Source organism: Pimephales promelas, chromosome 3, assembly GCF_988280905.1.
Source record: "Pimephales promelas chromosome 3, fPimPro1.hap1.1, whole genome shotgun sequence".
In the NCBI taxonomy this organism is placed as follows: domain Eukaryota; kingdom Metazoa; phylum Chordata; class Actinopteri; order Cypriniformes; family Leuciscidae; genus Pimephales; species Pimephales promelas.
Window position 1 is genome coordinate 6,800,170 of NC_142771.1, and position 27,533 is coordinate 6,827,702.

At 37.5% G+C, this 27,533-nt stretch overlaps 2 protein-coding genes across 7 annotated transcripts in view; both read right to left on the bottom strand.

Annotated features, from left to right (window-relative positions):
• The window catches only part of mmd (monocyte to macrophage differentiation-associated), a 29,904-nt gene extending 10,609 nt beyond the window's left edge, over window positions 1-19,295 (bottom strand). Inside the window, exon 1 of one of the 6 annotated variants that reach the window (XM_039678118.2) lies at window positions 19,167-19,295. In XM_039678118.2, coding sequence (XP_039534052.2) covers window positions 19,167-19,280 — 114 coding nt within the window. In that variant the 5' untranslated portion in view covers window positions 19,281-19,295. Of the gene's footprint in view, window positions 1-9,972; window positions 10,030-10,656; window positions 10,993-19,166 lie in introns of those variants that run through there. The other 5 variants (XM_089128108.1, XM_039678125.2, XM_089128109.1 and 2 more) reach the window with 5 other exon arrangements.
• LOC120483205 (small integral membrane protein 36-like) lies at window positions 19,267-27,248 on the bottom strand. The gene is made up of 3 exons (XM_089128110.1): window positions 27,027-27,248; window positions 22,288-22,366; window positions 19,267-19,706 (listed from the first exon to the last, which is right to left on the bottom strand). Exon 3 carries the CDS (start codon window positions 19,637-19,639, stop codon window positions 19,346-19,348), a length of 294 nt encoding a protein of 97 aa, XP_088984236.1. The 5' UTR covers window positions 19,640-19,706; window positions 22,288-22,366; window positions 27,027-27,248; the 3' UTR covers window positions 19,267-19,345.
• Window positions 27,249-27,533: the final 285 nt, after the last annotated feature.

Below are 27,533 nucleotides of genomic sequence, written 5' to 3' on the forward strand. Positions count from 1 at the left end.
ATGTTAACCAAATAAATTATATATTTAAAATTTTTTGTTATACTTTAACAAAAAAAAAAATAATAATGCTAAGTAATTTGCATATGATGGCAATAAAGATGCATAAACAAAGTGCTTCCGTCTGATATCCGTTTGGACCAGGGTTATTATCTTAAAGAGCATATTGCAGGTAAAAAAAAAATCGAAATTTATAGATAACCTTGTATGAAAATACCATATGAAAAGTTAATGCAGGATTTAAAATGTTTTAAAACAACATAAGGACACTAATTTAGAAGATAAAGTGAGCGTTTCTTGGACTGCTAGTAAAAACGGCTTTTTTTTCAACGTCGCGTCATTTGACGTCATAGCAGGGAGCCGCAGCCTCGGCTCAGTGAGAGTAGGCTGGTGTTCAGTGAGAGCGCTCGTCAGTCAGTCACTCAGTCACTTGTCACTCAGAGGTGTTTGTAGGGATATCTGACGCGTGGCTCCTAAACAAACTCACTTCAGTCCAGTACTTCATTTACACAGTTTATTTTGGTTTCAGCTCAGATGCTCAAACAGCTTGCCATCACCAGTTATCATGTCCTCTCTTGATCTTGACACGGTCAAAAATTGTTTGCTTCCCATTACACCTGGCTTCTCTTACTCGTTGGTTACCTTTATACCAAATAAAACCCATACTCCACCCAGTGTTCACCAGTGGAAATACAACAGACATTAAATGAACATAATGGCTCTTACACTCCGGCCCCTAATTGTACATGACAGATAGACATTACAATTCAATACAATAATTATGCAAAGAGCCATTAAAGTCCAAAGCGACTCTATATGACATGGTACTTGAACAATCTTCTGTTTGTTATAGCGTAAAGTCCTTGCAATCAGTCCTTACTTTTCCAGGCTGTACAATAGACAAAGCTTGGTCACAGGTCTCTCAAGTACACTGGTTTTAGTTTGTACTCGCACAGAACGTACAAGTCCATTTTTATCAGGAAAAACTTCCAAGACTCGTCCCATCAACCAGGATCCACGTGGGGCTGTAGAGTCCACAATGACTACAATATCACCAGGAGCAAAGCTCCTCCTTTCCTTGTTCCATTTCTGTCGCTCTTGAAGCAAAGGCAAATATTCATTTGTCCATCTTCTCCAGAATAAGTCGCACATGTATTGGACCTGTTTCCATCTCCTCCTGCTGTATAACTCTGATTGGTCAAAGAGTCCAGGTGGTAGAACTGGTTTGCCTTTCATTTGAAGAAGGTGATTTGGAGTAAGTGGCTCTAGGTCATTAGGATCATCTGACAGCTTTGTTATTGGACGATCGTTTAAAATGGCCTCAATTTCACATAACACAGTATGAAATCCCTCATCATCCAGAGTTTGTTGATGTAAGATAGAACTCAAAATTTTCTTGACCATTTTGATCATACGCTCCCACACTCCTCCATAATGTGAGCCCCCTGGAGGATTGAAACTCCACTGAACACCTTCCTGAAGCATTGCCTTTTGAATCTGGCTCTTATTCCATGAATTAAGTGATTCTCTTAACTCTCTTTCTGCTCCAATGAAGTTGGTACCATTATCTGATCTTATTTGAACAACTTGTCCTCGTCTGCAAATAAATCTGCGTAGAGAATTAATGCATGCGTCAGTGTCCAAGGAATAAGCAACTTCCAGATGAATTGCTCTACTTGCCATGCAAGTAAAGATGACCCCATAACGTTTCACCATGGAGCGTCCTCTTTTGACCTCTACAGGACCAAAATAATCCACTCCTACGTTCGTAAATGGAGGAAGGTCGGGAATGAGTCTCTCTTTTGGCAAGTCAGCCATCTTCTGCTCACCAGCTTTAACTCCATGACGTCTACAATGGCCACAATTAGATATGATTTTTCTAGCAGCTGCATTACCTTTAATGATCCAATATTTCTTTCTCAGCTTGGAAAGCATATGATTTCTTCCGCTGTGACCCAATTGTTGATGAATATGCCGCAAAATAAGTGTGGCACAGTGCTGATCTTTATAAAGAATAATAGGATGCTTCCTTTCCTCAGGCATAGCAGCATTCCTCAGTCGTCCTCCAACTCTTATTAACCCATCTTGAAAGACAGGATCCAACTTGTACAACTTGCTGTCTCGTTTTACTCTTAACTCAGATGAAGCTGATAAGGCAGCAATTTCCTTTCCAAACTGTTGCTGTTGACTAAATGCAACAATAGCGGATTCTGCTTCAATTAGGTCCTCCAAAGTTAAATTCCTTGTAGTCGTTGAGAATGTTAGCGTTTGAAGCTCATTCTCTAATTTCTTGGAAGATGGCAATACACCCAAGGAATCTAAAGAGGTTTTGATTTCTTTTCGCCTTTGACTCCGTTGCCTAAGAACTTTCTTTAGCTTCAAAAACCAGGCAACAGCAACTTTCAGCTTTAGCCAGTCTGAGAAGTGTACAATCAGTCTATGAGTGGCGTTTGTTGCACTCGACACTTCATTTACACCAATGGTGTTCACAATCATGTTCCTCTTTACCTCAGGATCATTGACCTTAAGAGTAGAATCAACTATTTGCACTTGCCACTCTTCCTGCGGTTTCCATAGAAAGTGTGGTCCACTGATCCATTCTTCACTTGATAACAGCTGGTCTGCTTTCATACCTCTTGAACAACAGTCGGCAGGATTTTGAGATGTAGATATATATCTCCACTGTGACGGTCTTGTAACTTCTCTTATAAAAGAGATCCTGTTGGCCACAAAGGTCAGAAAACGTTTGTCCTCATTCTTTATGTATTTTAGCACGGATGTACTATCTGTCCAAAATACTGATTCCACCAATGGAAACTGTAACTCTGCCCTCAACATCTTATCCACTCGAGCAGCAAGTACAGCGGCTGTCAGTTCAAGACGTGGAATTGTCACATGCTTCAATGGCGCTACTCTTGATTTGCCAAGCAGGAAATGAACATGGACATCCTTGTTTGTCTCCATTCTAAGATATGTTACAGTACCGAATCCAAGTGTACTTGCGTCAGAGAAATGATGCAACTGAATGTTGGTAAGTTGGTCCAATCCTGTGGGCTTTAAACATCTATTCACCTCAAAATCTGCAATCCTCTCAAGCTCTTTTAACCATAAAGACCATTGTTTTTGAAGATTTGAGGGTAGCGGATCATCCCATCCACATCTTGTTCTACATAATTCTTGCAGAAGCAATTTTGCTGTAAGTGTGAATGGTGCCAAGAATCCTAAAGGATCATACACAGAGCACACAATCGACAAAACACCACGTCTGGTGCAAGGATTGTCTTTGATGTTCATTTTAAACTTGAAAGTATCTGATTGAACACACCACAACAAACCAAGAGCTCTCTCCACTGGTAGTTGATCCTGGTCCAAATCCATCATTTTTATGCCATGTGCTCGGTGTTCTTCAGGTACAGTTTGTAGCACAGAACGGCTATTACTGACCCATTTGGTCAATTGGAAACCTCCAGTTAAACACACAGCTGTGAGATCTTTGATCATCAATATGGCCTCTTCCTCTGAAGCTACACTTTTCAGACAGTCGTCCATGTAGAAGTTGGCATGAATTGTGTCAATGACCTTTTCTGGAAAATTGAACTTATTATCTTCTGCGGTCCTACGTAGTGCAAAACAAGCACAACTTGGGGATGACACAGCTCCAAACAAATGGACGTTCATTCTGTATTCCACAGGTTCTCGCTTCAAGTCACCATCTGGCCACCACAAGAAACGAAGAAAATTTGTATCCTCTGTGGCAACTTTGACCTGATGAAACATCGCTTTCACATCAGCCATAAATGCAATAGGCTCTTGTCGAAACCTCACAAGAACTCCCAAAAGTGAATTTGTCAGACAAGGGCCCTGCAGCAATTGATCATTAAGCGATGTACCTTTGAAAGCAGCTCCACAGTCAAATACCACTCTTAACGTTCCTTTCTTAGGGTGATAGACCCCATGGTGAGGGATATACCAAACCTTTCCTTTATCCTGTTTTAACTGATGCAATGGTACTCTTTCAGCATAACCTTGACTGATGACCTCATCCAAGAAAGTACTATATTCTTGATGAAACGTCTTATTTCTGTCCAATTTCCTCTTTAATCCCACGAGTCTCTGTTTAGCCACACAAAGGTTATTTGGCAACATGGGATTTTCCTTTTTGAATGGAAGATTCAATTTGTAGTGTCCATCCTGAAGCTTAATTGACCCATTTACCTTTTCCATAAATGCATGATCTTCTCTTGACATTTCTTTGGTTTCAGAAGCAATCTCGTTAAAGTCATGGTTATACTGTTTATTGAGCATCTCCTCCAGCTTGTCAACAGAAATCCTATTAACAGTAATATTCGTCCTTTCACTTGTGCTCCCATTGTCCTTTCTTCCTTGGAGAGGTCCATTGACAACCCATCCAAGTAGAGTTCTAACTGCATAAGGTCCTTCTCCATCACTGTTTTTAACCTCCCAGGGCTCCATTACCTTGGAAGCATTTGCTCCAATTAGCAAATCCACATCAGCAGGAATTTGGGGAATCTTAACACCTTTCAGGTATGGCCATCTATGTAAATCCCCTTCAGTGACAATGTTCTCTTTGGACACAGGCATTTTCTCCTGAGTGAAGACTTCCGGAAGACTGTAAAATATGTCATCATAAAGGCTAGACACTTCCAAACCAGTCAAAATGGAACTACTAACAGATCTTTGATCGCCCATTGTTTTCAAAAGAATATTAGTCTTCCTTCCTTTTAATTTCAGACGATGCATTAAATGTTCTGAACAAAAGGTAGCAGAACTTCCAGGATCAAGGAATGCATATGTTTGAATTACCTTTTGTCCTTTACAGGACTTAACTTTAACTGGTACAATTGATAATGCACATTCTCCATCACCGGCCCCTGTTTGACCATATGCTTGAAGGGCACTTTGGACAAAGGCATTTCCTAGTGGTGGAAGGTCCTGTCCTTGAGTGCACTCTCTCTCCTTTTGTTGAATATGCAGAATGCTGGGATGCCTTTGGGCACATATTGTGCAAGTCAAGCGCTTATCACAGTCTCTGCTCATGTGTCCAACACAAAGACAGCCAAAGCAAATACCTTTCTCCTTTAGAAAGTTCAGCTTTTCATTGTGCATCTTGCTTTGCATTTGTGTACACTGCTCCAATAAGTGATCACGTTTGCAGTACAAACATATAACTTGGGAATTTGATCTGAAATCAGACACACAGCACTGACTTGATTTGTTGTTGGTAACAACCGTTGTTGCAAAGCTGTTTCTAATTGTATTCCTAGGTTGAGGTTTCTGCTGCACAGTTTGAGTACTCTGAATATCACCAAAAAATGGATCAGATGACATTTTGACTTGACGTTCAACAAATGTAACAATGTCCCTGAACTGCGCTCTTCGATTGTGCCTTTCCATTAGTTCACAAGCAACAGTTCTCCAATTTTCCCTTAATTTATAAGGCAGCTTCATGATGACTATTTTTAAATTGCTTGGCATCTCCAGCTCCTTCATATACTCAATTTCTTCCATAGCATTACAGCATCCACGCAAAAAAAGAGCATAACTATGCAATGAACTTACATCCTCTGATTTTACAGAAGGCCATCCAAGTACTTTCTCTATATATGCAGTGGCTATTTTGAACTCATTACCAAAATGTTCCTTTAGCAATGCTTTAGCTTGCACATATCCTCTTTGTGGATCCATGTGCTGGCAACTGCGCACAAGTTCCTTAGGTTGACCTTGCGTATATTGTTCCAGAAAGTACAAACGATCTCGATAATTACTGGTTTTGTCCTCTATTCCATGTTCAAAAGCTCTGATGAAAGTTCTATATTGCAAAGGATTACCATCAAACACATTAATATCTCTTTGAGGCAGTGTGCTGGCTTGATGCTGTTGTACAAGAAGAGCAGTAATCTCATTTTGCTTTTGCATTATACTGTAGATGTTTGACGTTGATGTTCCATTACTGTTCTGTATTACACTTGAAGTTTGCATTTGTGAAACAGAATGAAGATCAGATTGCAGTGCACTGTGAGTTTGCTGAATCACATTCCTTGGCTTATATTCCTCAACATGAGGGTTAAGAGTAACTTCTTTGCCGCTCCTTGTAGTTCCTGTATCATAATATGCATTCATACCATCAGAAAGGGTTTTAGGATGCTGATTATCAGAGTTGTTTAAAACCGCAATTTTAGCAGTAGCAGCAGCGATTTCTGCATCAATATCCATTTGCTCTTGTCTTCGCCTCAGTTGTTCCTGTTGTACCTCCAAAGCATGTTTTTCCTTTAAAGCAGTTGCACGTGCAATTAATGCAGCCTTTTCTGCTTCTGCTATAATTCGTGCTGAAGAAGCAGAAGATCTCCCAGTACGCACACTGCTAGAACCTTTTCCACTTGATGGTTTACTTGACCCACGTGAGGAAATGTTTGAAACACTATCATTTGGTTGAATGTCCTCTTGAAAAGCATCACCATCGACACCGGAACGTGAAACTTGACTTTCAGTATTCAACCATTTTTGAACATCATCTTTGAACCCACTGAAAATTAACATCTTTCCATTGAACCATGTTTGTTGCTTTTCCTGTTCGTCATTGGGCAAAAGAACCATCACAGAATTGTGCACTTCTCTTGCTTCATCACACAATCTTATGAATTTCCCAAAAGAACATTGCACTTCCTTTTCATACTCTCGGTTAAGCATAAAATCTTTTATAATAACCATCAAGTTGTTTGCTTTTTTGACTTTAGTTGTTCTTGTTTTCTGCAATGCTTCCAATTTTTCTAATAATGCCTTTGGAGTAAGTTTGATACGCCGTTTTTCTTTCACGGACTCAACCTCAATCCTTTCAACCGGTACACTTGTCTCTGTTTGTTTACCAGCCGCCATAACCTCTTCAACACCGTTATTCACACTCATTTTCACAGTGTGCCAAGTTCATTTCCTTTGTCAGTAACTTGTCAGCAACCAATGCATTGGATTTACGCTATTAAAAGTGTGCACACTTCATATGTAGCGCTAAACATACCTTGAATCCATTAGCTCACTTCGTCGCAACTGGTCCTTAAATCACGTCCGGTCCAATTAATCCAAACCTCATCGGAATCCATAGAAAGCTCAAAAGTTCCAAAAGTGATGCGTGATAATCCACAAAGAAGCAATTTTTGACAAAATGTAGCGACAATTGACCATCTTGTCACTCAGAGGTGTTTGTAGGGATATCTGACGCGTGGCTCCTAAACAAACTCACTTCAGTCCAGTACTTCATTTACACAGTTTATTTTGGTTTCAGCTCAGATGCTCAAACAGCTTGCCATCACCAGTTATCATGTCCTCTCTTGATCTTGACACGGTCAAAAATTGTTTGCTTCCCATTACACCTGGCTTCTCTTACTCGTTGGTTACCTTTATACCAAATAAAACCCATACTCCACCCAGTGTTCACCAGTGGAAATACAACAGACATTAAATGAACATAATGGCTCTTACAGTGCTTTCGTTAGTTTTTGCATTTTAATTTATCATCGTCATGGTAAATATTGTGTTTGTGGAGATTGCAAAAACTCCAGCCTGTCAGGACTTCAAGATCGAGTCCACAAGTTTCCATTACAATAAAAGTGACGGTGCTATATAGCCTATCTTTCGTTCCTGGTGCGGTTTGAGCAGGTGAAGAGACGGGATTTCTCCTCTCGGCTCGGAAAACACGGTCGTGTGTAGCGTTCACTTCAGATCAAATGATTAGCATCTCGGCAATATGATGGAGTTCAACATCATGTTATGCCGAAGCAAGAATATTGATCGTCGTATAGGCCTACTACCAATGGCATCAAATAGTGTTATATAGGTAATAGTCATGTCATGCCCTAAATAAAACTTGTAATTGAAAAACAAAATTGGTTGTTTAAATACTCAAACCTTTAATGTTCTGTTTATGTTATAACCAAGGTGAAAAAAGATGTATTAAAAATTTACCCGAGTATAGCCTATGCTTTTAGTAGGCTAAAGAAATATACTCAAGTAAAGTTTTTATACATTTAATAGTATATAAATCTACCCTAAACATACTAATGTCTGCTGGCCTGTTATAGGATCATAATAATCTGTACAATATTGTGAGCACAGTCAGTGTATATCGTTAGCGAATGTGTATAGCCTATTAAGCACGTCTCTCACCTAAAAGGCACCTGTCCTGTTCTCCACTGGTTCTCCTCACATCACTCACAGCTCAATTTTTCTCTGACCATTCTGTCTGACATTATCCTGGCCTGTCCCTGATCTCTTTAGCATAGCAGGCTCATAACTTTATGGCTTGATCCGTCATACGAGTATTTCCTCAGCGTCCGAAATGTCATGCGATTCATTGTTTTCCTGTTGTGTGAATCGACCGCTCTCCCGCTCATTGCGTCACGCCCGCCACGCCCATTTTCAGACGCGGAAGTAAAATTTTCTCACAAAAACGACTGCAGAAGCTTCTGTGGCGTGTTTATACGTATATTTTAAAGAAAATCTAGTTCCTACATTGTTTTTCTATGCATTGACTCGTTGGGTCCTCTAACCTGCAATATGCACTTTAAACTAAAACCAAAGTCAAAGTACTAAAATTACACAAAAAAACCCTGAAAATAAAAAATTATATCATTTAAAAAGCAAAACAAATAGAAACAGACAAAAAAAAAAGATTTATACTTGAAATTTGAAAATATAAAAATAATAATTCGGGGTGAAAAAAAAAATCAATAATACTATATGATACTAAAATAGCACTGGAGTATGACGTTTTTTCGCATTTGATGGCAATAAAGATGCATAAACAAAGTGCTTCCGTCTGATATCCGTTTGGACCAGGGTTATTATCTTAAACTAAAACCAAAGTCAAAGTACTAAAATTACACAAAAAAACCCTGAAAATAAAAAATCATATCATTTAAAAAGCAAAACAAATAGAAACAGACAAAAAAAACATTTATACTTGAAATTTGAAAATATAAAAATAATAATTCGGGGTGAAAAAAAAAATCAATAATACTATATTCATGATACTAAAATAGCACTGGAGTATGACGTTTTTTCGCATTTGATGGCAATAAAGATGCATAAACAAAGTGCTTCCGTCTGATATCCGTTTGGACCAGGGTTATTATCTTAAACTAAAACCAAAGTCAAAGTACTAAAATTACACAAAAAAACCCTGAAAATAAAAAATTATATCATTTAAAAAGCAAAACAAATAGAAACAGACAAAAAAAAGATTTATACTTGAAATTTGAAAATATAAAAATAATAATTCGGGGTGAAAAAAAATCAATAATACTATATTAATGATACTAAAATAGCACTGGAGTATGACGTTTTTTCGCATATGATGGCAATAAAGATGCACAAAGTGCTTCCGTCTGATATACGTTTGGACCAGGGTTATTATCTTAAACTAAAACCAAAGTCAAAGTACTAAAATTACAAAAAAACTGAAAATAAAAAAATATATCATTTAAAAAGCAAAACAAATACAAACAGACAAAAAAAGATTTTTACTTGAAATTGGAAAATATAAAAATAATAATTCGGGGTGAAAAAAAATCAATAATACTATATTGATGATACTAAAACGTTTTTTCCCGTATTGACACAAAGGGAAGAAAGGGGATATTTTTTTGTAGTGAGTGAATAAGGTCCAAGGTCCATTTGTCCAAAAAAAGTTTAAGATAATGTCAAACATAAATGCTTTCAAAATAAGGTGTGATTTCAACATAATTAAAATCAAATGAAACTTAAATTCTTGTAAAGAGGAAATGAAAACTCTTTTCAAGCACAGACACCAGCCTGTGAATCTTCCTGCCAGATCCTTCAGCAAACTCATAGCCTGCAGTGACTTATACAGATGTGTGTGTTTAAATGCTGAACACAACGGATGCAGCAATGATGTCAAACATGGTGGCGTCTGATGCAGTGGTGCGTGCTCATTACACTCACACACACACAGATCCATACTGCATTCCCCTCCATCCCTACTACACCCATGCGGATGAATCCTCACACTGCTGATGTTTGGAGAGGAGATATCAGACCGAGACCATGAACTGAGATAAACCCACCGGCACAAGTGAGTCTAGGAGTCAATAAATAGACATGCACTGATATCTGTGCAAAATCTGATCTCTGAACCACATCTTTCCTGGCAGGATCAATCTGATCCCTAAACATGATGCACCTACAAGATAATAACACATCTATTTAATAAGGAAATCAGAACATAAGAGTGACTTGACTTGGTCTGATCTCTGATTAGACACTATAGTCAACAAAAACAGCTGGTCTGTAAAGCATGCATGATCTGATCTCGAAACAGAAAGTCAATGCACTAAAATAAATCATGATCAGACCACAAGATGAGCTGATCTCTCCATTAAATAAATGAGGTCTGATCTCTGGATATGCTAAATGCATGGTATAGAGTCAATGAAAGAACATATCATGGATCAGGATGAGTCTGTGTGCAGATCTCAATACAGCACAAATGCATGAAGATGCAATGAACAATCAGATCAGACACAATTAATGAGCAATAAACAAACAGACAACCATAACAGAGAGATCAGACAATGCGTTGTAATAGTAATAGGAGCCGTTAGCTGTCTGGCTAGCCTCCATACTCACCTCTGGAGACTATTCACCCTCTTCATCTCGCGAATACACAAATCAAAAACGGAACTGATGAATCGGGTTATGAAAATGAATCAGATGTCCGAGGCCCGCGGCAAAATACTCATTCATAAAACAAAAAAAATCAATCCCTGGCCGAAACAAAACGCGTCCGTGCCACCATAACGGCTCAAACACACCCTAAATCATCCACAAGAGACCGTTTGTCACATTATTCCATCTTGTGCCGGATCCCTCTCTCTCTTTCTCAGCCTTTATCCCTCTTTCTGTAACTACCAGGAGCCGGAGACCGAGTTGTACATTTTTGACCATTTTTTTCCCCTGAGAGAGGTGATTGACGGGGACTTCAGCCAATGGGAGCGCGGTTGGAGTGAGACGGTTGTTGAGTTCGACCAATCATCGGCGAGAATGATATCGCTTTGTTTGACGCAACAAAGGAGGGCGGGGCGTGTGGCGGCGAGCGAGAGTTGCCGTACCTGTTTGAACCACGACCTGTGTTCAAAACAAAGTGACATTGAATAGAAACATGACGACGATTCTCTTTTGTTATTCAATTGTAATTTAAAACGACAGCTGTTAAGTGTAAGTGTAATTTAAACATAATGTGGTGAATGTCAAAAACTGCAAAAAAAAAATCCTTATTTTGCTGTGACAAATGTATTATCACTTTTTGTACTGCAATAAAACTCTATTTTGCCCCCTTCTCAGTCATAATTCTATCCATTAAAACTCATTTTGATCACCAAAATGACATACTTAAACGTGTTTTTCCTTAAAAAAAGTCATGCCTTAAAATATCTTGAATGTAACTCGACACTCTTGCCTCATTTAGTATACGCGTTTCTATGCATATGCAAATGAGCCCCGCCTCCACTCATTTAGCTCAGAAATCCACTGGTTCACACGTGGATCTGATTGGTTACAAGGTAGTTTGTAACGTCAAAACACCAGCGATTTCACCCTGTGTGTTTGAGACTGTCTTTCTTTGGTTCACTGCAGTTTTACTCATAGCAATGCAGTCGACTTATGAATTTACACATGGTTTGTCTTAAAAACACCACATAGACATATAAACAACAATAAAATCTGGATTTTCAGGGGGACTTTAAAATAATGAGTACAGCCTAAATGCCATGCATGTAATCACTAAGTGTTATCAAATTATCATTTTAGTAGGCAAAAGGCCCACTTCCATGTAAACCCACGGTTGTGCAACTTCCTTTTTAAAAGCGTAAGCCTCTGGTCTCTGGTGTTTCATTATAAATACAGGATCGAAATGCCGTGTTTGTCTCTCAGTTCGACTGCATTGTGTGTTTGCATTAAATACTGTATTGAAGAACTTTTAACATTCATGAAAACTTTTCAATGCACAAAAGTGATTTATGATTAAAAGGTGAATTATTATTTGGGGAACCAAAAATAGTTCTTCTATTCTATCTCTAATAAAACCCCCTTTGGTTACCTTTATTTTCAAGAGTGTGTAAGTGCACTTGTGCTCCTGTTTTGTAACTGAATTTCCCCTTAGGGGTGAATCAAATATATATATTTTTTGTTCATGAACACGCATGCATAAAATGCACCCTTGCACACATTTTTGCAACTAAGCTGGAGGCGAACTTGCACAATATTAATGTGAAACACTGTGTTTGGGTGAAGAGTAGCCGTGGCTCAGGGATTCGAAATTACATAAACCAGCAGCAAGCGCATTAGATGCCACTGAACATTTATGTAAGGCTGTTAACTGAATTAAGAAGAAGTCCGAGTCATGCTATTCGTGTTTTCAACACTCTCAAAAAAAAAAAAAAAGGTACAAAAGCTGTCACTGGGGCTGTACCTTTTCAAAAGGTACACTTTTGTACCCAAAGGCTGCATATTGGTACCTTAGCACCTGAAATGTACATATTACCTAAAATGTCCATATTAACACCTAAAATGTACATTAGTTGCTAAATATACATTTTAGCACCTAAAATGTACATATTAACAATTAAAATGTACATATTAACACATAAAATGTACATATTAGCACTTAAAATGTACTTATTAGCACATAAAATGTACATATTATCACCTAAAATGGACAAAAGTTTACCTTTTGAAAAGGTACAACCCCAGTGACAGCTTTTGTACCTTTTTTTCTGAGAGTGAAGGAAAAACATCTAAACATAGGCTATACTTCATGCTCACAAAGGCTGCATTTATTTATTTAATCAAAAATATTTGATCATGCGACACTGAAGACTGATGCTGAATATTCAGCTTAGATCACAGGAATAAATTAGAGTTTAAAATTAGAAAATCGGAGCACATATTTTGACTGTGTTTTTGATAGTGATACAGACAGGATTTGTCTGACTGCAGGTCTCACCGTCTCAGACTCAGTCATCAGATTATGCACAGAGCTCTTAATGGGATGATAGCGAGACAAAAAGCTGCATGTATTTTAAAAAAAGAAGTGGAACAGTTACGGTATTAGATGACAATTTGATATTAATTTGACGTGCACTTTGAACAGCAACTGAATGACATTTAATTTTTATTTGCGGTGTAAGAAGTTTAAACTTTGCACCACCTCAAGTAAATACTAAATAAAATAGAAAATAGTAAAGATACTTTTTGTGCACAAAAAACAAAAAATAACGACGATATTCAACTATTTATTTTCTTCTGTGTGGGCCTCTGTGTGAGTTCACGTAGTGTAACAGCGCAGCGCTTTTCAGAACGTAGGTTAACTATTGTCTGACGCTGGTCATGTGTGTGATTCTGGCCAATAGTGAGCCTACGTTCAAGAAGCGCTGCGCCGTTACACTATACGTGAACTCACTCGAGGCCCACACAGAAGAAAATTCGTAGATGTAAAGTCATTATTTTTGTATTTTTGTTTGTTTTTTGCGCACAAAACATATTCTTGTCGCTTGATTAGACTATTTTAAAGATGTCTTTAATAACTTTTCTGGGCCGGCAAGTTTCAATCTCTTAGATTTCATTAAAAATATCTTAATTTGTGATCTGAAGATGAACGAAAGTCTTACGGGGTTGGAACAACAGGGCGAGTAATTTCTAGAAGCATTTTCATTTTTTGATGAACTTTAATCTCTCAAGATAAATCCCTTTTTCTTCAGATGAACTTCTTCTACATTCAAAGAAACAGCGGCGGAGGCCTTTATAACCACAGGCGTTCATGGAAATGTCAATAATCTGAACCCGTTGCACCGGCTCTTAGATGCTATAGAAACAGCCCAGTTCAGCTGGTAGAGGAAGTAGAGACGGCTAAATTAACCAGGGGATTTACACTAAGACACCAACAGGAAGGCTGATCCTTCCCTTCCTCCTCATAATCTTTCATGACGTATTTCTCTACAATCGAATCTTCTGATCCTACCTGGTACATTAATGTATGCCTCACAGTGGATGCACTGCTCAACAGACAACTCTTTGGATCTGCAACATTCTAGACCACATTTAAATGAATACATCAGCAATAGAACATCGATTTCAAATATTCGCTCGGAACTCTGCATCGGAACACTGATTGGATTTGGAACACACCCGAAAACACGTTTCTGAATGATGTAATTTACTTTTATCCTATTTTATAGTGGATATTAGATAGCTGAGTGAGGTTGATAAGGAGCTGCTTTATCAATCTTTATCAAGTGTTCAACTGCCAGAAACCGCCTATTCCTGCCAATCGAAATTAAGGTCAACTAGATTTATCACACCTCAGCTTTCACTAGTGACCTGTAATGCCAAACAGATCTTTTGGTGGCTTGGCTTGATCTGACTTTGGTCCATAAGGATTTAAGGTCATCTAGATCCAAAGCGCAACGGCATGGAAGACCTCGTTGCGGTATACACGGTTGCACACAATATGGTTTAACCAAGTAGGACGTATTCCTGGATTAACATCATTGGCCCCGGAATATAATTAAAAAGCATACTTATATCATGTTTTTGTGGTACTTTGATGAAGGATTGTGTTTTTTTGCCATAATAAGTTGACCTCATTTCCATGTCTGTCCCGGTTTCATTCTGCTCACCATTTTTTTAATTAATTAACTAATTTAGGCTATGTTTAAAAGACAACGCTATACTTAAAATGAAGACGTTTTTCTTTTTCCGCATACAGACGACACCATTTACACGGATTCGCGAAAACGACTATAAACGCTGTATTCTGCTGCCAGGCCACTAGAGGGCGATGAAACTATATAAACTGAACACGTGAAACCGTTTTCAAAAGTTTGCGTTTTCAAGCACCGAAAACGCCGTTGTTGTGTTAACGAACGGCCAAAACGCATACAAAGTTTTACGTTTTTAGTTGAAAACGGTGTCGAGTAAATAGTCGCTTATAGCCCGTCCGATCTCGTCGGTGTTTAGTAGTTGTGTTTTCCACATTAATCTTCTGATATTCCTTGTGGATAGCTACAAAAAAGTATTTGTTTGATTCTTTATCGTTGTCCGCTCATTACAGCCACCGTGACATGATAATTGTATGATCACCATATTTACTGTAGCCTATAGCTACATAAAACCTACACTCTTAGTGGTTCTACTGGAAATGGTTCTATTTAGAACCAGAAATGGTTCCATCCCCCTCTTCATATATGGAACTCCAAAATGGTTCTATATAGAACAATTTTTTTGGTAAAAGGTTCTATTGGCCAAGTATGGAACCCCAGAGTTCTATATAGAACCCAGAGGAACCCTTTTTTAAGAGTGTATAGAACCTTTTATGGGTTCCAAATACGTAGCGCTGATAGAACCTTTTTTTTTCTAAGAGTGTATATGAAGAGTTCAGATGCAAAAGCCTCTAAATGCCATTTGAAATTTTCTTCTTTAATGATGATTTTTATCAAACTTGTATATAATTTCACTTAAATAACAATTAATAGGTAATTATCATTGCCATTTAAGTGAAATCACTGAACTTAAATATACAAGCTTGATAAAAATGATCATTCTAGAAGAAAATTTCAAATGGCACTTAGAGGCTTTTGCATCTGAACTCTTCACATATATATATATATATATATACTGTAAAAAATGTTCATGATTTGTAACCTACTCAAATAATGTGGTTCAGATAGCATAATATTTTGAGTTTCTGATGATTAAATCAATCTCCATCATTGTTCATTGTATTAACTCAATTTTTCCATTTCAATGAACTTAAAATTTTAAGGCAACCAGGTTACTTAATTTAAGTTAAAGCAACAATATTTTTTATAGTATATATATATATTTATATAAAATGATGAATAGATCCAGGTCACTAAACGAAAAACATTCTTCACCTTGTCTCCTAAAGGTCCGGAGGGACTCTCCGAAATTACACCCATAGCTCTTGTGCTGAGCGTGTTGCCTTTAGGAAAAAACCTCTCATTACTCTTTCATTGACTGTAAGAGTATGAACCACACAGTGACATAACAAAATGGTCCGCCTAAGAGGAGAAAGCTGAAATAATATCCCAGTACAAAGACCGAACACATCGCTGAGCTCCCAGAATCCTATCTGTCTATCCCAGATGCATTTATCCCTGTCAAGATGCCATATGTTTTTCTTTTGCATTAAAGTCCCTCTGTGGTGAAAATCCAGTTTTTAATGTTGTTTATATGTCTGTGTTGTGTTTTAAATATGCTTTAAGACAAACCACGTGCAAATAAGTCGTAAGCATTGCTGAGTATTTCCTCCTTAAAACTCAAACACACGGTTTGAAATCGCGATGCTCATTTGCATATTCATAGAACGGCGCATACCAAATGAGGCAAGGCTGTAACTTTTTTGTGTAATTTTGGTGACGATGAGTTTTAAGGTATTAAATTATTGACTGCATGCATGCAGTTTTAATGATGGAACTGAAACCAAAAGTATACGTGTCTACTTTTAAATAGATAAGCTGCTCTTCAGTCAAATTTTGCTGTGACACACAGCACTGTTCTTATCTTCACGTTAAATATTTACTCTGTGCTACGAGTCACTCAACCTTTGAAACGATGGTCCGACAACGATAAACCAAATATTGTGTCAAATTATCATATCTAAACACCACCGCAGTGAGCTGTCATTTGTATTATGCATTATTCATTGGAAGAAAGTAATGAGTGTAGGCTACAATACAAATGTGCAAACTGAACAAATTCAGTGCAGGAGCTTTAATAGTTTGCACACAAATATGCTGTTCTCTCTGAGAAACTGAAGTGTAAAAATAACCTAAGTAAGAAATAGCATGACTTAGAGCTCAGCGGCTAATGGGCTCAAAGAGGCTCTATGCATGCGACTCAAACCCTCACAAACACAAACAAAAACATTGTTTTATGCAAAGTCACAGTTAATCCTCTAAACAACTCCAGTTTATGGGTAATATAATCACAAGCCAAAGAGATTATTTGCGTGTAACATGTCAACTCATTATAGAGGTGTCGTTTTTAAAACCATTCATCACCGCGGAAACTTTCCGGAAGCTCCTGACCTCCATTTGACGGATTCATGGATCAAACAGGGTCCAGAAAAAGACTGTGTTCCTCAGGAGTTCCTCGTCTACAGCTCCGGATAATTAATGACGTTGCCAGTTATGTCACATTTAAGAATCAGCTCTGCATGTTACAAAAACAGTCAATACACTGTAAAACATGTGGTTGCCAGTATAATCTTGTAAATATACAGTAAAAATGTAAAATTTTACAATTTAAACCTGTAATATATACTGTATGTGGCCTAATGGTTAGAGAGTCAGACCTAAAGGTTGAAGGTTCGATTCTCAATATCGGTGAACAGCGCTTTCTTCCACTCACGATTATTGGCATTGATGGTTCCATTAAGAACTTTTAGCATCCATAGAATCTTTCAGTTCCATAAAAGGTTCTTTAGATTGTTAAAATGTTCTTCAAAAACATCTTTTAAGAAAGGTTCTTTGGGGAACCAAAAATGTTTGTTTTATTGCATCGAAAAACCCCTTTTGGAACCATTATTTTTAGATTGTTTTAGACAAATCACTTCCCCATTTTAATTCTGTCCAGGAGAAAGAACTGAGTGCCATTTGTCAGTAGTTGAAACATTAATTAAAGGTGTAACATCCTAACTATTAAAAAAAAAAAAAAACGATAAGAAACTAATACATGTGAAGTATCACACAGGGAATTCTGGTAATGAAAGAGGCTTTTCGCATGTAAATTACAAGATGGTTTGTTTGGTACATTTAACAGTACTTTACTGTGACATGACATAAGATTAGATCTATTTGTCCCCTGGATATAATAAGAGAGCTTACTGTTAACCTATTTTTACTGTAGTATCTTTACAGTAAAAGTTGCGGGAAAAAAATCGTAATAATTGGTTAATATTAAGTAAAAACAACTGCAATAGATCTACCAGGACAGTTTAAACAATTTTACAGTATTATACTGTTAAATGTTCAGACTTAATATATATATTAATATACTTAATATAAAAAATATTGTCGGTTTAACTTAAAAAATGAAGTAACCTGGTTGCCTTAAAATTTTAAGTTCATTGAACTGGAAAAATTGAGTTAACTTAATGAAGGAGATTGATTTAAGCATCAGAAACTCAAAATATTATGTTATCTGAACTACATAAAATTATTTAAGTTGATTTGACAAAAGAAAAGATGCTGCGATTACAAATCATGAAAATATTTTTTTTTACAGTGTGATGGTGTTTGGTATTTGTGTGCAATCTGTATTTTAATTTTGCAGCTTGTGGAAAAGCTATTTTTTTTAACTGCCTGCATAATTACAATGTAAAAAGATCTATTATTAGCATTATCAGTTAATAAAATAAAGTCTAGGATTTTTTATAGTAAATTTAATTTCAGCCCAATAATGTTGCTACGATATTTTTTACAGTAAAGTTCTGGCAACCACAGCTGCCGCTTTTTTTAACGTCAAGTTCACAATTTTTTTTTGTACCCTGTAAAAATTGAATGTTCAAATCATTCAATCTTGGTAGAATCGCTTGAGTTTGCACTGAGACTTAATTGCAAATCTGAGGAGTTTGAGTCATGACATGAAAAATAAAGGTTCTTTAATGGAATCAATGGTTCCATTTAGAACCTTTAACGGAATCAATGGTTCCATTAAGAACCTTTAACGGAATCAATGGTTCCATTAAGAACCTTTAACAGAATCAATGGTTCCATAAATAAGCTTTAACGGAATCAATGGTTCCATTTAGAACCTTTAACAGAATCAATGGTTCTATAAAGAAGCTTTAACGGAATCAATGGTTCCATTTAGAACCTTTAACATCCATAGAATCTTTCCATTCCACAAAAGATTCTATATAGATGATTCAAATTAAATTATTAAAACGTTATTTTGGGAAATGATCACTGACAGGTTTGGGACCCATTATTGTAAATTACATTATATTTAAACCTTTTTCCCAGAGACCCACAACAAATCACAATTTGTTCTCCATTTAAATTCCAAGAAACAACTAAGCCATTAAAGTGCCATTTGTGTTTTGTTTTTATACTCACCGTTTCTTTAGATAATCCAATCTGGACATGATTCAATCCCGGCACGGAAGTTCTGAATTGTTTTAAAAAAGACGCTTCACACAAAACACCACACGAGAGATGCAGTCCTTGCATATTTATGTACAGTAGATAAAAAAAAGATAATGTTCTGTTGTAAACGGAGCTGTTATCAGCCCGTCTCAGACCAAAGTACTCTTTTTCTCGGTGGCCGGCGGTTCGTAGGTGGTCACCATCTTGTTCTGGTCCCACCGGGCGTTGGCGGGCGAGCTCTGCATGACCACCAGCCGGATGGGCGCGGCGTTGGCGTTGGGCACGGGGTCGGGCGCGTACTCCTTGGTGGGGTCTTTGCCCTGGCAGTCGTAGAGGATGCAGGAGATGAGGAAGACGAGGAGGAGGATGACATAGCTGGCGATCAGTATGATGAGGTTGAGGGTGACCGGGTCGATCTCCACGTCGTCCGCGATGAAGCTCATGGTGGCGGAGGACTGAGGACCTGAAGGACTGAGTCGGACCCTGAGCGCGGTCTCTGGACATAGAGACCTGAGAGGGATTAGTTCACACAAATCCCTCTCTCATTCTGCCTGTCTATCTCTCTCGCTCACACACACACACACACATGTTGAGGTTTCATGTTTTATGGGGACTTTCCATAGACAATGATTTTACACTGTAAAAACTGTACATTCAATCCTCTAACCCTAAACACAAACACACACTCTCACTCACTCTCTTTCTCACACACACACTATCTCACACACACACACACACACAAACTCTGTCACTCACAAACACACTCTCTCTCACACTATCTCACTCACACACACACACAATCTCACTCAAACACACACACACTCACAACCCGATCTCAGGGGAATTCGTACGTATTTTACGAGGTGGCTAATTCGAAACAATTCGTATGACCTCACTCGTACGAATCAGTACGATTTTGCTAAATCGTACATACTTTTTACGAATTAGCCAATTCGTATGAATTCGTACGAATGACCTACCCCTAACCCCGCCCCTAAACATAACCGTCACGTGTGTTTAGACAAATCGTACAAATTCGTACGAGTGAGGTCATATGAATTAGTACGAATTACTTAGCCACTTTTGAATCACTCATACGAATTCGTACGAATTGGTCGTGAGATAGCGTAGACTATCATTCACTCTCTCACACACTCACACACACACACACACACACGGTCTGTCTCTCAGTTTCAGTCTAATGTGCTTTATTGGCATGACTAATAATCGTACATCTGTATCGCCGGAGCATTTATGGCTTACAGCCTCTGTCTGTCAATCACTCGCTTTTAATGCATTTTGTTGGAGTCACAAACACAGTTGTGCTGCCAAAGCATTTGCAGATGAGTTTCCAAGGGCAATAAAACACTGTGTACGAGTCAGTATCATGCTTCAGTGTTGTTGAAAGAAGTCTCTTCTGCTAATTTATTTGATCAGAAATGCAGTGAAAACAATAATACTGTGCAATATTATTACTATTTGACAACTATTGAATTTTCAGCATCATTACTCCAGTCTTCAGAGTCACATGATCCTTCAGAAATCAGTTTAATATGATGATCTGATGATCAAAAAACATTTCTGATTAATATCAGAGTTGAAAACTGTTTTTGCAACATAATAAATGTCTTTACAATCATTTTTCACCCTTGCTTAGTAAAAGTGTTCATTTCTTTCAAATAACTTACGGACCTCAAAGTTATGACTGGTCGCGTAACTCACACTTAGTATTAGATTAGGTAAAAATGCACAAAATATTAAAGCAAAATCTTCAATGCAAAAATAGTCAAAAATGTTAGTCAAACATGTTCTTGTTAATGAATTAGTTAATGTTGAACAGCTTCCTCTGGGTGAACTTGAAGAGAACTGTCATCATATGTGCACTAAGGGCTCATTATGTACTGGAAATAATCATTTTCTTTTGCGTTTTTCGTGTACAGATGCTAACATTGTCAAAACCATCCCAGTTCACACGTCAAAACGAAAAACACTATTATTACTGCCAGGCCAGTAGTTGGCGATGTCATTTTGCAATACGTTATATTCACATGATGTCACAGTGTTCACAAATTTGTGTTTTTGTAGTTAACACATATCATTTTAAAAACTAAAATGCAGAAAAAGCCAAAAATCACTGCAAAATCCATACAAAAGTGTGTGCACAGATTCATGAATGCATTTCACTGTTGTGTTCTTCTATCCCTGACTGGTGGTGACTCCAGCAAAACATCTAGAATGAAGTTATTGTATTTGTCTCTATTGTTCTTTGTGTTTCATTTCTTTAAGACACACTGATTATGTGTGTGTAAGTGTGTGTGGCACAGGGTGCCTGTATAATCCTAATCTTGATTGTGAGGAGGGATTGAACCATCTGTTTTAGCAGCGTTCACTATAATCTATCACATTATGTGAGACTGAGACACACAACACACAGACAAGAATCAAGGCAATGTTATCTTAAATGAAAAATATATATATAAAAAATGAATAAGATTGACATGGGAAAACTGAGCCTGAACTCAAATGATCCAAAACACACACAAAATAAATAAATGAACACACAAACGCAGCAAACACAGAACATTCCCCATATGGTCCCATTTGGTTATTTTTTTAGGAACCAAATAAGAATGTTCTAAGAACGTTATTTTAGGTTCTATTTTTATAACCTAAAAGGAACGTTCCCCTAATCTTAAATGTTCAATTACCGTTAAGAAACCTTTCCTGGGTAAACAATAGGGGAACGTTCTGGGAACCAAAAACTAACGTTCCCAGAACGTAAAATTGTTAAACACTGGAAACATTGAATCTACAAACTTATTGAAATGAGAAACTAAAGAACACCATCAGTGAGTCGCTTTTACAACATTTAAAACCCTTTAGTTCTCCATCTCTGAAGCCAAGCCAGTTTATATATATATATATATATATATATATATATATATATTATGAGCTCTGACTCCTCTTTTCCCGCAGACTCTCTTTTGTTCGGCGTTTGTTTGAACGGGTGATTCTCAAGAGCACACACACACACACACACACACACACACACACACACACACACACACACACACACACACACACAACTTACCTTTGCCACTTCCACACCAGGCGGAGCAACTTCTCTCTATCCCTGTATGCAATTACCCGCGAAAACCAGCCCGTCAGGTCTAAAATATCAACAGTTTAAATCAATGTAGGACAAAAATACGTTTTGGAAGAATGATTTATTTGTATTTATAAAAAAAAAAGTTACAATGATAGTCTACCTATATATAAAAAGGCTAACATATAATAGGCCTATTTTAAAATTTATTTCGAAGTTCAGTATTCTGTCAGTCATTGGTTATTACCTCAGGGGAGTGCCGAAGTGATGACGTCACTTTGTAGGACAACTCGGAAGCTAGCGGCGCAGTTCCCTCTAACGAAAAGCAATGGATTTTCCTCATAGACTTTTGGAAAATCGCAAAAAATAAGATCTGTGTTTAACAAAGAGTTGTGACCCTTACACGTTTTGTCTAGCGAAATAATCTTTACAAGTTAATCCAAAATGTATACATTTTGAAGCCTAGGCTATATAAAGATTTTAAAAAACACAATCACACACAATAAAGTTTAAAAAACCACAAGCAAGTTATAACTGTGTGTTCTATGTCAGAGATCAAAACGTGAAAATATTTAGAGGCTTTGTTCACCACAGACCTTATTTCAGGCGATTTAGCAAAAACCCATTCAAAAATCCCATATGCTGCGTCCCAGTTCGCTTACTTATACTACGCCCTAAAAGTATGTACTCTTTTTGTGAGGAAAAAGTACATACTTTTGAGTGTGTAGCAAAAGAGTAGGCAAGCTTTGGGACATACTATCACGTCATCTTTAACGGACAGCTCTGTCGCGTGCTGCGTGCATCCTGTCACCGTAAACTGCCCTGTCAATCATCTCGTCACAGTTAAAATCCTCCATTCTATCCAATTTTATTTCCTACAATTTCGGAGAGCAGGTTCATCTGCCAGTTGTGGGTTTTTTCCTCGTGTTTGCAATTTGAATATAATGATGCATTTAAAACGTAATGGCTAAACGTCTCTTTACAAAAGTTCACAATGCTGCTGCAAATGCAATATAATGTGGACAACATTGAATAAATTCATTTTCGTCAGGTTTGATACTGATAATTAATCACTCAAAGCTCTTTATCTAAACCTCTCTACACAACCGTCCTCCGTATCGAGTCTGTAGTTTTTTTTTAAACTTTTTACTCGTGTTTGTAGTTCTAACCGAATCCTCGTCCAACGCGCAATGGTTTGTGGGCAATATCAGCCGTTAGAGTGTGCATCGATCTACACTTCGGATTCTGACCGGAAAAAGTAGACCATCCGGGTATCTTTGAAACACTCATTTCAACATACTACGATTTGGGACGTACTAATTCTATTTTCGAATACTATTTAGGACGGATAGTATGCGAATTGGGGCGCAGCATATTAGGCTTTAGAGCGAGGGAACCGTAGTGCTAAAATGCTAACTCACTTCCGCGTTTTGTAACTTCGGAGCATAAATGATGCAAATTAGCAAATCAAGCCCTTTTACCAAACCAAATCTGACAGAAACCAAGAAAGAAACATGAATCTACAGATCAACTTTCTATTAGAATGCACGCATAAAAAAATGTTTATGCAAGAAATGAATAATTCACTAAAGCGTGTCTCTCACCGTGACTGCAGATGTGTACATTAACATTCAGTGCAGTGTCTCCTTTAAACAGCAGAGGGCAGGAGTGCTCAGGACTGAAAACAGGCCCCATGCTCGAAGAACACATGAAATCTGACATATGAATTATGCTCTTATATTACTCATGTCGCTGCAATGAAAACTGCATTGCCATTTATGAAATGAACATTCAGATTTTTGGGCAGACATTGGTTTGGCTAACCGCACAGAGAGAGTTATTAAATGTTATTTGATTAGAGGATTTATACAACCACAGCTGGATGACACACATGCTGAACTTTAATACTTAGAGATAAAGGTTTAATCAGTTAAAAAAAAAATTAATAGAGAGTGATTAAAAAAAGAAAATGGCATTAATTGGAGAAGCCCTGATCTCTCTCAGCTTGAGGAACATCCTGCTGCCATCATTCATTCATTCTGTTGACATTGTGAAGCTGATAAGCGAGTAACTCGAGATACAGCGGCACCACAACATCTGTGCAGGACTTTTAAAAGCGCAAGCTGTTCTCCAGACAGTCAGACTTTTATTTAATGAATAAGCAGGAATTAAATGTGAGAGAGAGAGAGAGAGATCAAGGCCAAACATTTTACCTTCCAGGATCATGTTTGATAACGTCAGAACTACAACGTCATGTTTGACTGACATTAAATATATATATATAAGGTTTTGCAAAGCGGTTTGAATTGTTACTAGGTGAATCTCAAAAGAATCATTAATTTTTAGTCAATTATTTTCAATGAATCAGTAAAGCGGTATGAATTGTTGCTTTGTGAATCCCAAAAGAATCATTCAGTTTAGTCAATTCTTTTCAATGAATCATTTAAATCAGTTTGCAAAGCAGTTTGAATGATTGTTTTGTGAATACTAAAAGATTTGTTCATTCTACTCCTTTCAATGAATCAGTTAAACCGGATTGCAAAGCGGTACGAATTGTTGCCTTGTGAATCCCAAAAGAATCATTCATTTTAGTCAATTCTTTTCAATGAATCATTTAAATCAGTTTGCAAAGCAGTTTGAATGATTGTTTTGTGAATACTAAAAGATTTGTTCATTCTACTCCTTTCAATGAATCAGTTAAAGCGGATTGCAAAGCGGTATGAATTGTTGCATTGTGAATCCCAAAAGAATCATTCAGTTTAGTCAGTTCTTTTCAATGAATCATTGAAATCAGTTTGCAAAGCAGTTTGAATGAGCTTTGTGAATACTAAAAGATTTGTTCATTCTACTTAGTTCCTTTAAATGAATCAGTTAAACCGGATCGCAAAGCGGTATGAATTGTTGCTTTGTGAATCCCAAAAGAATCATTCATTTTATTCAATTCTTTTCAATTAATCAGTCAAATCAGATCGCAATGTGATTCCCCAAAATAATTTTCATTCTAGTTTACAGTTATTAATCTGCATAAAATATGTATAAGATGATATTTCCCATGCAAAAAACAATAATCATCGGCTGTGCTCAGAAAGGCTCGCTGCAAAGGGGGTCAAAAATTGAAATTGTGCTATTCATTGCACGAGTTTAATGCTTGGGGAACATCAACCAAGTTTCTCAATGTCTTTGGAAGCAGTGATTCTGTACTTGGAACGATAAACCAAGAATAATCATATCAAGTTTTTGCCAGGCAGTAATTCTATAGTTTAATCCGATTTCACACCAATAAAGACCCAAAAAAACTAACATTTGGAAGATAGCCTACATGGTGGAAGAATTAAAACAAACGTACACTAATTTACTTGTAAAGTTCTGTTCAATTTAAAGACACATGTGAACTGGCAGAGATTTCCAAATGAACTTTATGCTGCGTGAACTCTCACGTTGAAATGTGTGTGTGTTTCCTGCGCTGTGAGGCATGGCTGTAAGAGAGAAGATGTTACGTGTGTGTGTGTGTGTGTGTGTGTGAACTGCTCTGAGACTGCGCCTATTTATCCTGAACTGCGGAGACGGGTCCATTAGACATGGACAGCAAAACTAATTTGATTATGACAGAGAGAGAGAGAGAGAGACGCTCAAACACACATATGGAGACTGAACTTCACGCCCCTGCCAGTACATGAGTGTGTGTTTATGAATGAACAGGGTATGTTTGATGGAGTGTTTTTACAACACCAATGCAATAGTTTTTATGAGTTTTATGAGGTAAGCTCATAGGCTATCCAAATCTTTCAGTTTTGTCTTTATATCAGAAATAACGTCATACTGTACACATACAGGGACAATTCACCAAACATATTTCTACAAGAATAAATGTTTTTGTTGAAACCTACATTTTGCAGAGAAAACAACTCTATTCAGATAGACAATTTCATTACTAAAAACCAAAAAATATTACACAGGTGGATTAAACTAATAGTGATTTCTGATTAATCATTTGGTTTTATTAAATGTGTAAAATGGGTTTGCTATGCCGTCTGAAAGACAGTTTCGCAAATCGTAAAATAATCTTTTATTCTAGTTGATTCTTTTCAATATGAATCAAATTGGATAGCAAAGCGGCATCATTGATTATTTTGTGATTTGCGAAAGAATAAAGAGCTCTTGCTCTTTTTTTTCGATTTTCCTGCTGGAGAAAAAAATCGACTGAAAGAATGATTATTTTGAAATTTGGTTATTTTACTCGATTATTTTCAGTGATATGTCAACTCGCTTCGCAAAGTGGCCCAAACGACTCCTTTCGCGAATCGTAACGAGATAATTCTAGTAAATTAATTTTAATGGATCGGTTTTGTTCACACAGTGGCGAACTACTCTTTTCGCGAAAAGTAACCAGCCTATTCATTTTAATGAATCGTTCGGTTCGGTTCACAAAGCGGTTGGAATGAAACGTTTCGTGAATCACAAAAGAATCGTTAGGTCATTCATTTCAATGAATCAACCCAATCGATTAGCAAACGGTCTAAACGACTCGCGAGTCGCGAATCAAAACACTACAGCATTTCATCGGATAAAACCATAAAACACAATGGGAGACAGGTAAGCTTGATCTGTGTTTTTGAATATTACTTTTCAGCTATACTTGACTTGACAAAACTCCACGGAACTGTAAACGAGCATATTTATTCTCGCTGTGTACAGTGTGCGTGTAACGTTAGGCCTACGCAAACCTGCGTTTAGTGAGCGAGTCACTCGCCTCAGATCGCCGATCGCTCCTCGGCTGGCGTTGGGTCAGTCTGTGGGGTGTCTGGGAACCCTTTCCTTCCTGAGGGCTGCAGTGTTTGTGTTAGACCAGCCGAAAGCCCTTCTTCTGGGTGTGGGAACCGACTCCTCCCTGGACTCCACATTTCCTATAGTCAAGGACTGAGCGGCCGAAGCCCAGGCCGATCTGAGCCGTTACATTCAACGCGCATGTGTAAGAACAGCCTACACATTTTACACATCACACAGTAGGCCATTTGTTCAACTTCACAAATAACATTTCATTTAGACAGAAGACTTTGTTTGCAGGTAAGCCTTAAATTATATTTCGGAGTAGACATCTGGGTCATTCCTGAGATTAAGTGCCGTTCCCTGTTAAGATCATGATCTTACTGCTTAAAAATGTAGCAATATCAAATTTAAACCGTTTTTTTGTCATAAATAACGCAATTTGACCTCTAAGTATGTTGAAATTG

Excerpts from the sequence above, each read along its gene's own strand:
- LOC120483205 (XM_089128110.1), bottom strand. The coding sequence starts at position 19,639 with ATGAGCTTCATCGCGGACGACGTGGAGATCGACCCGGTCACCCTCAAC.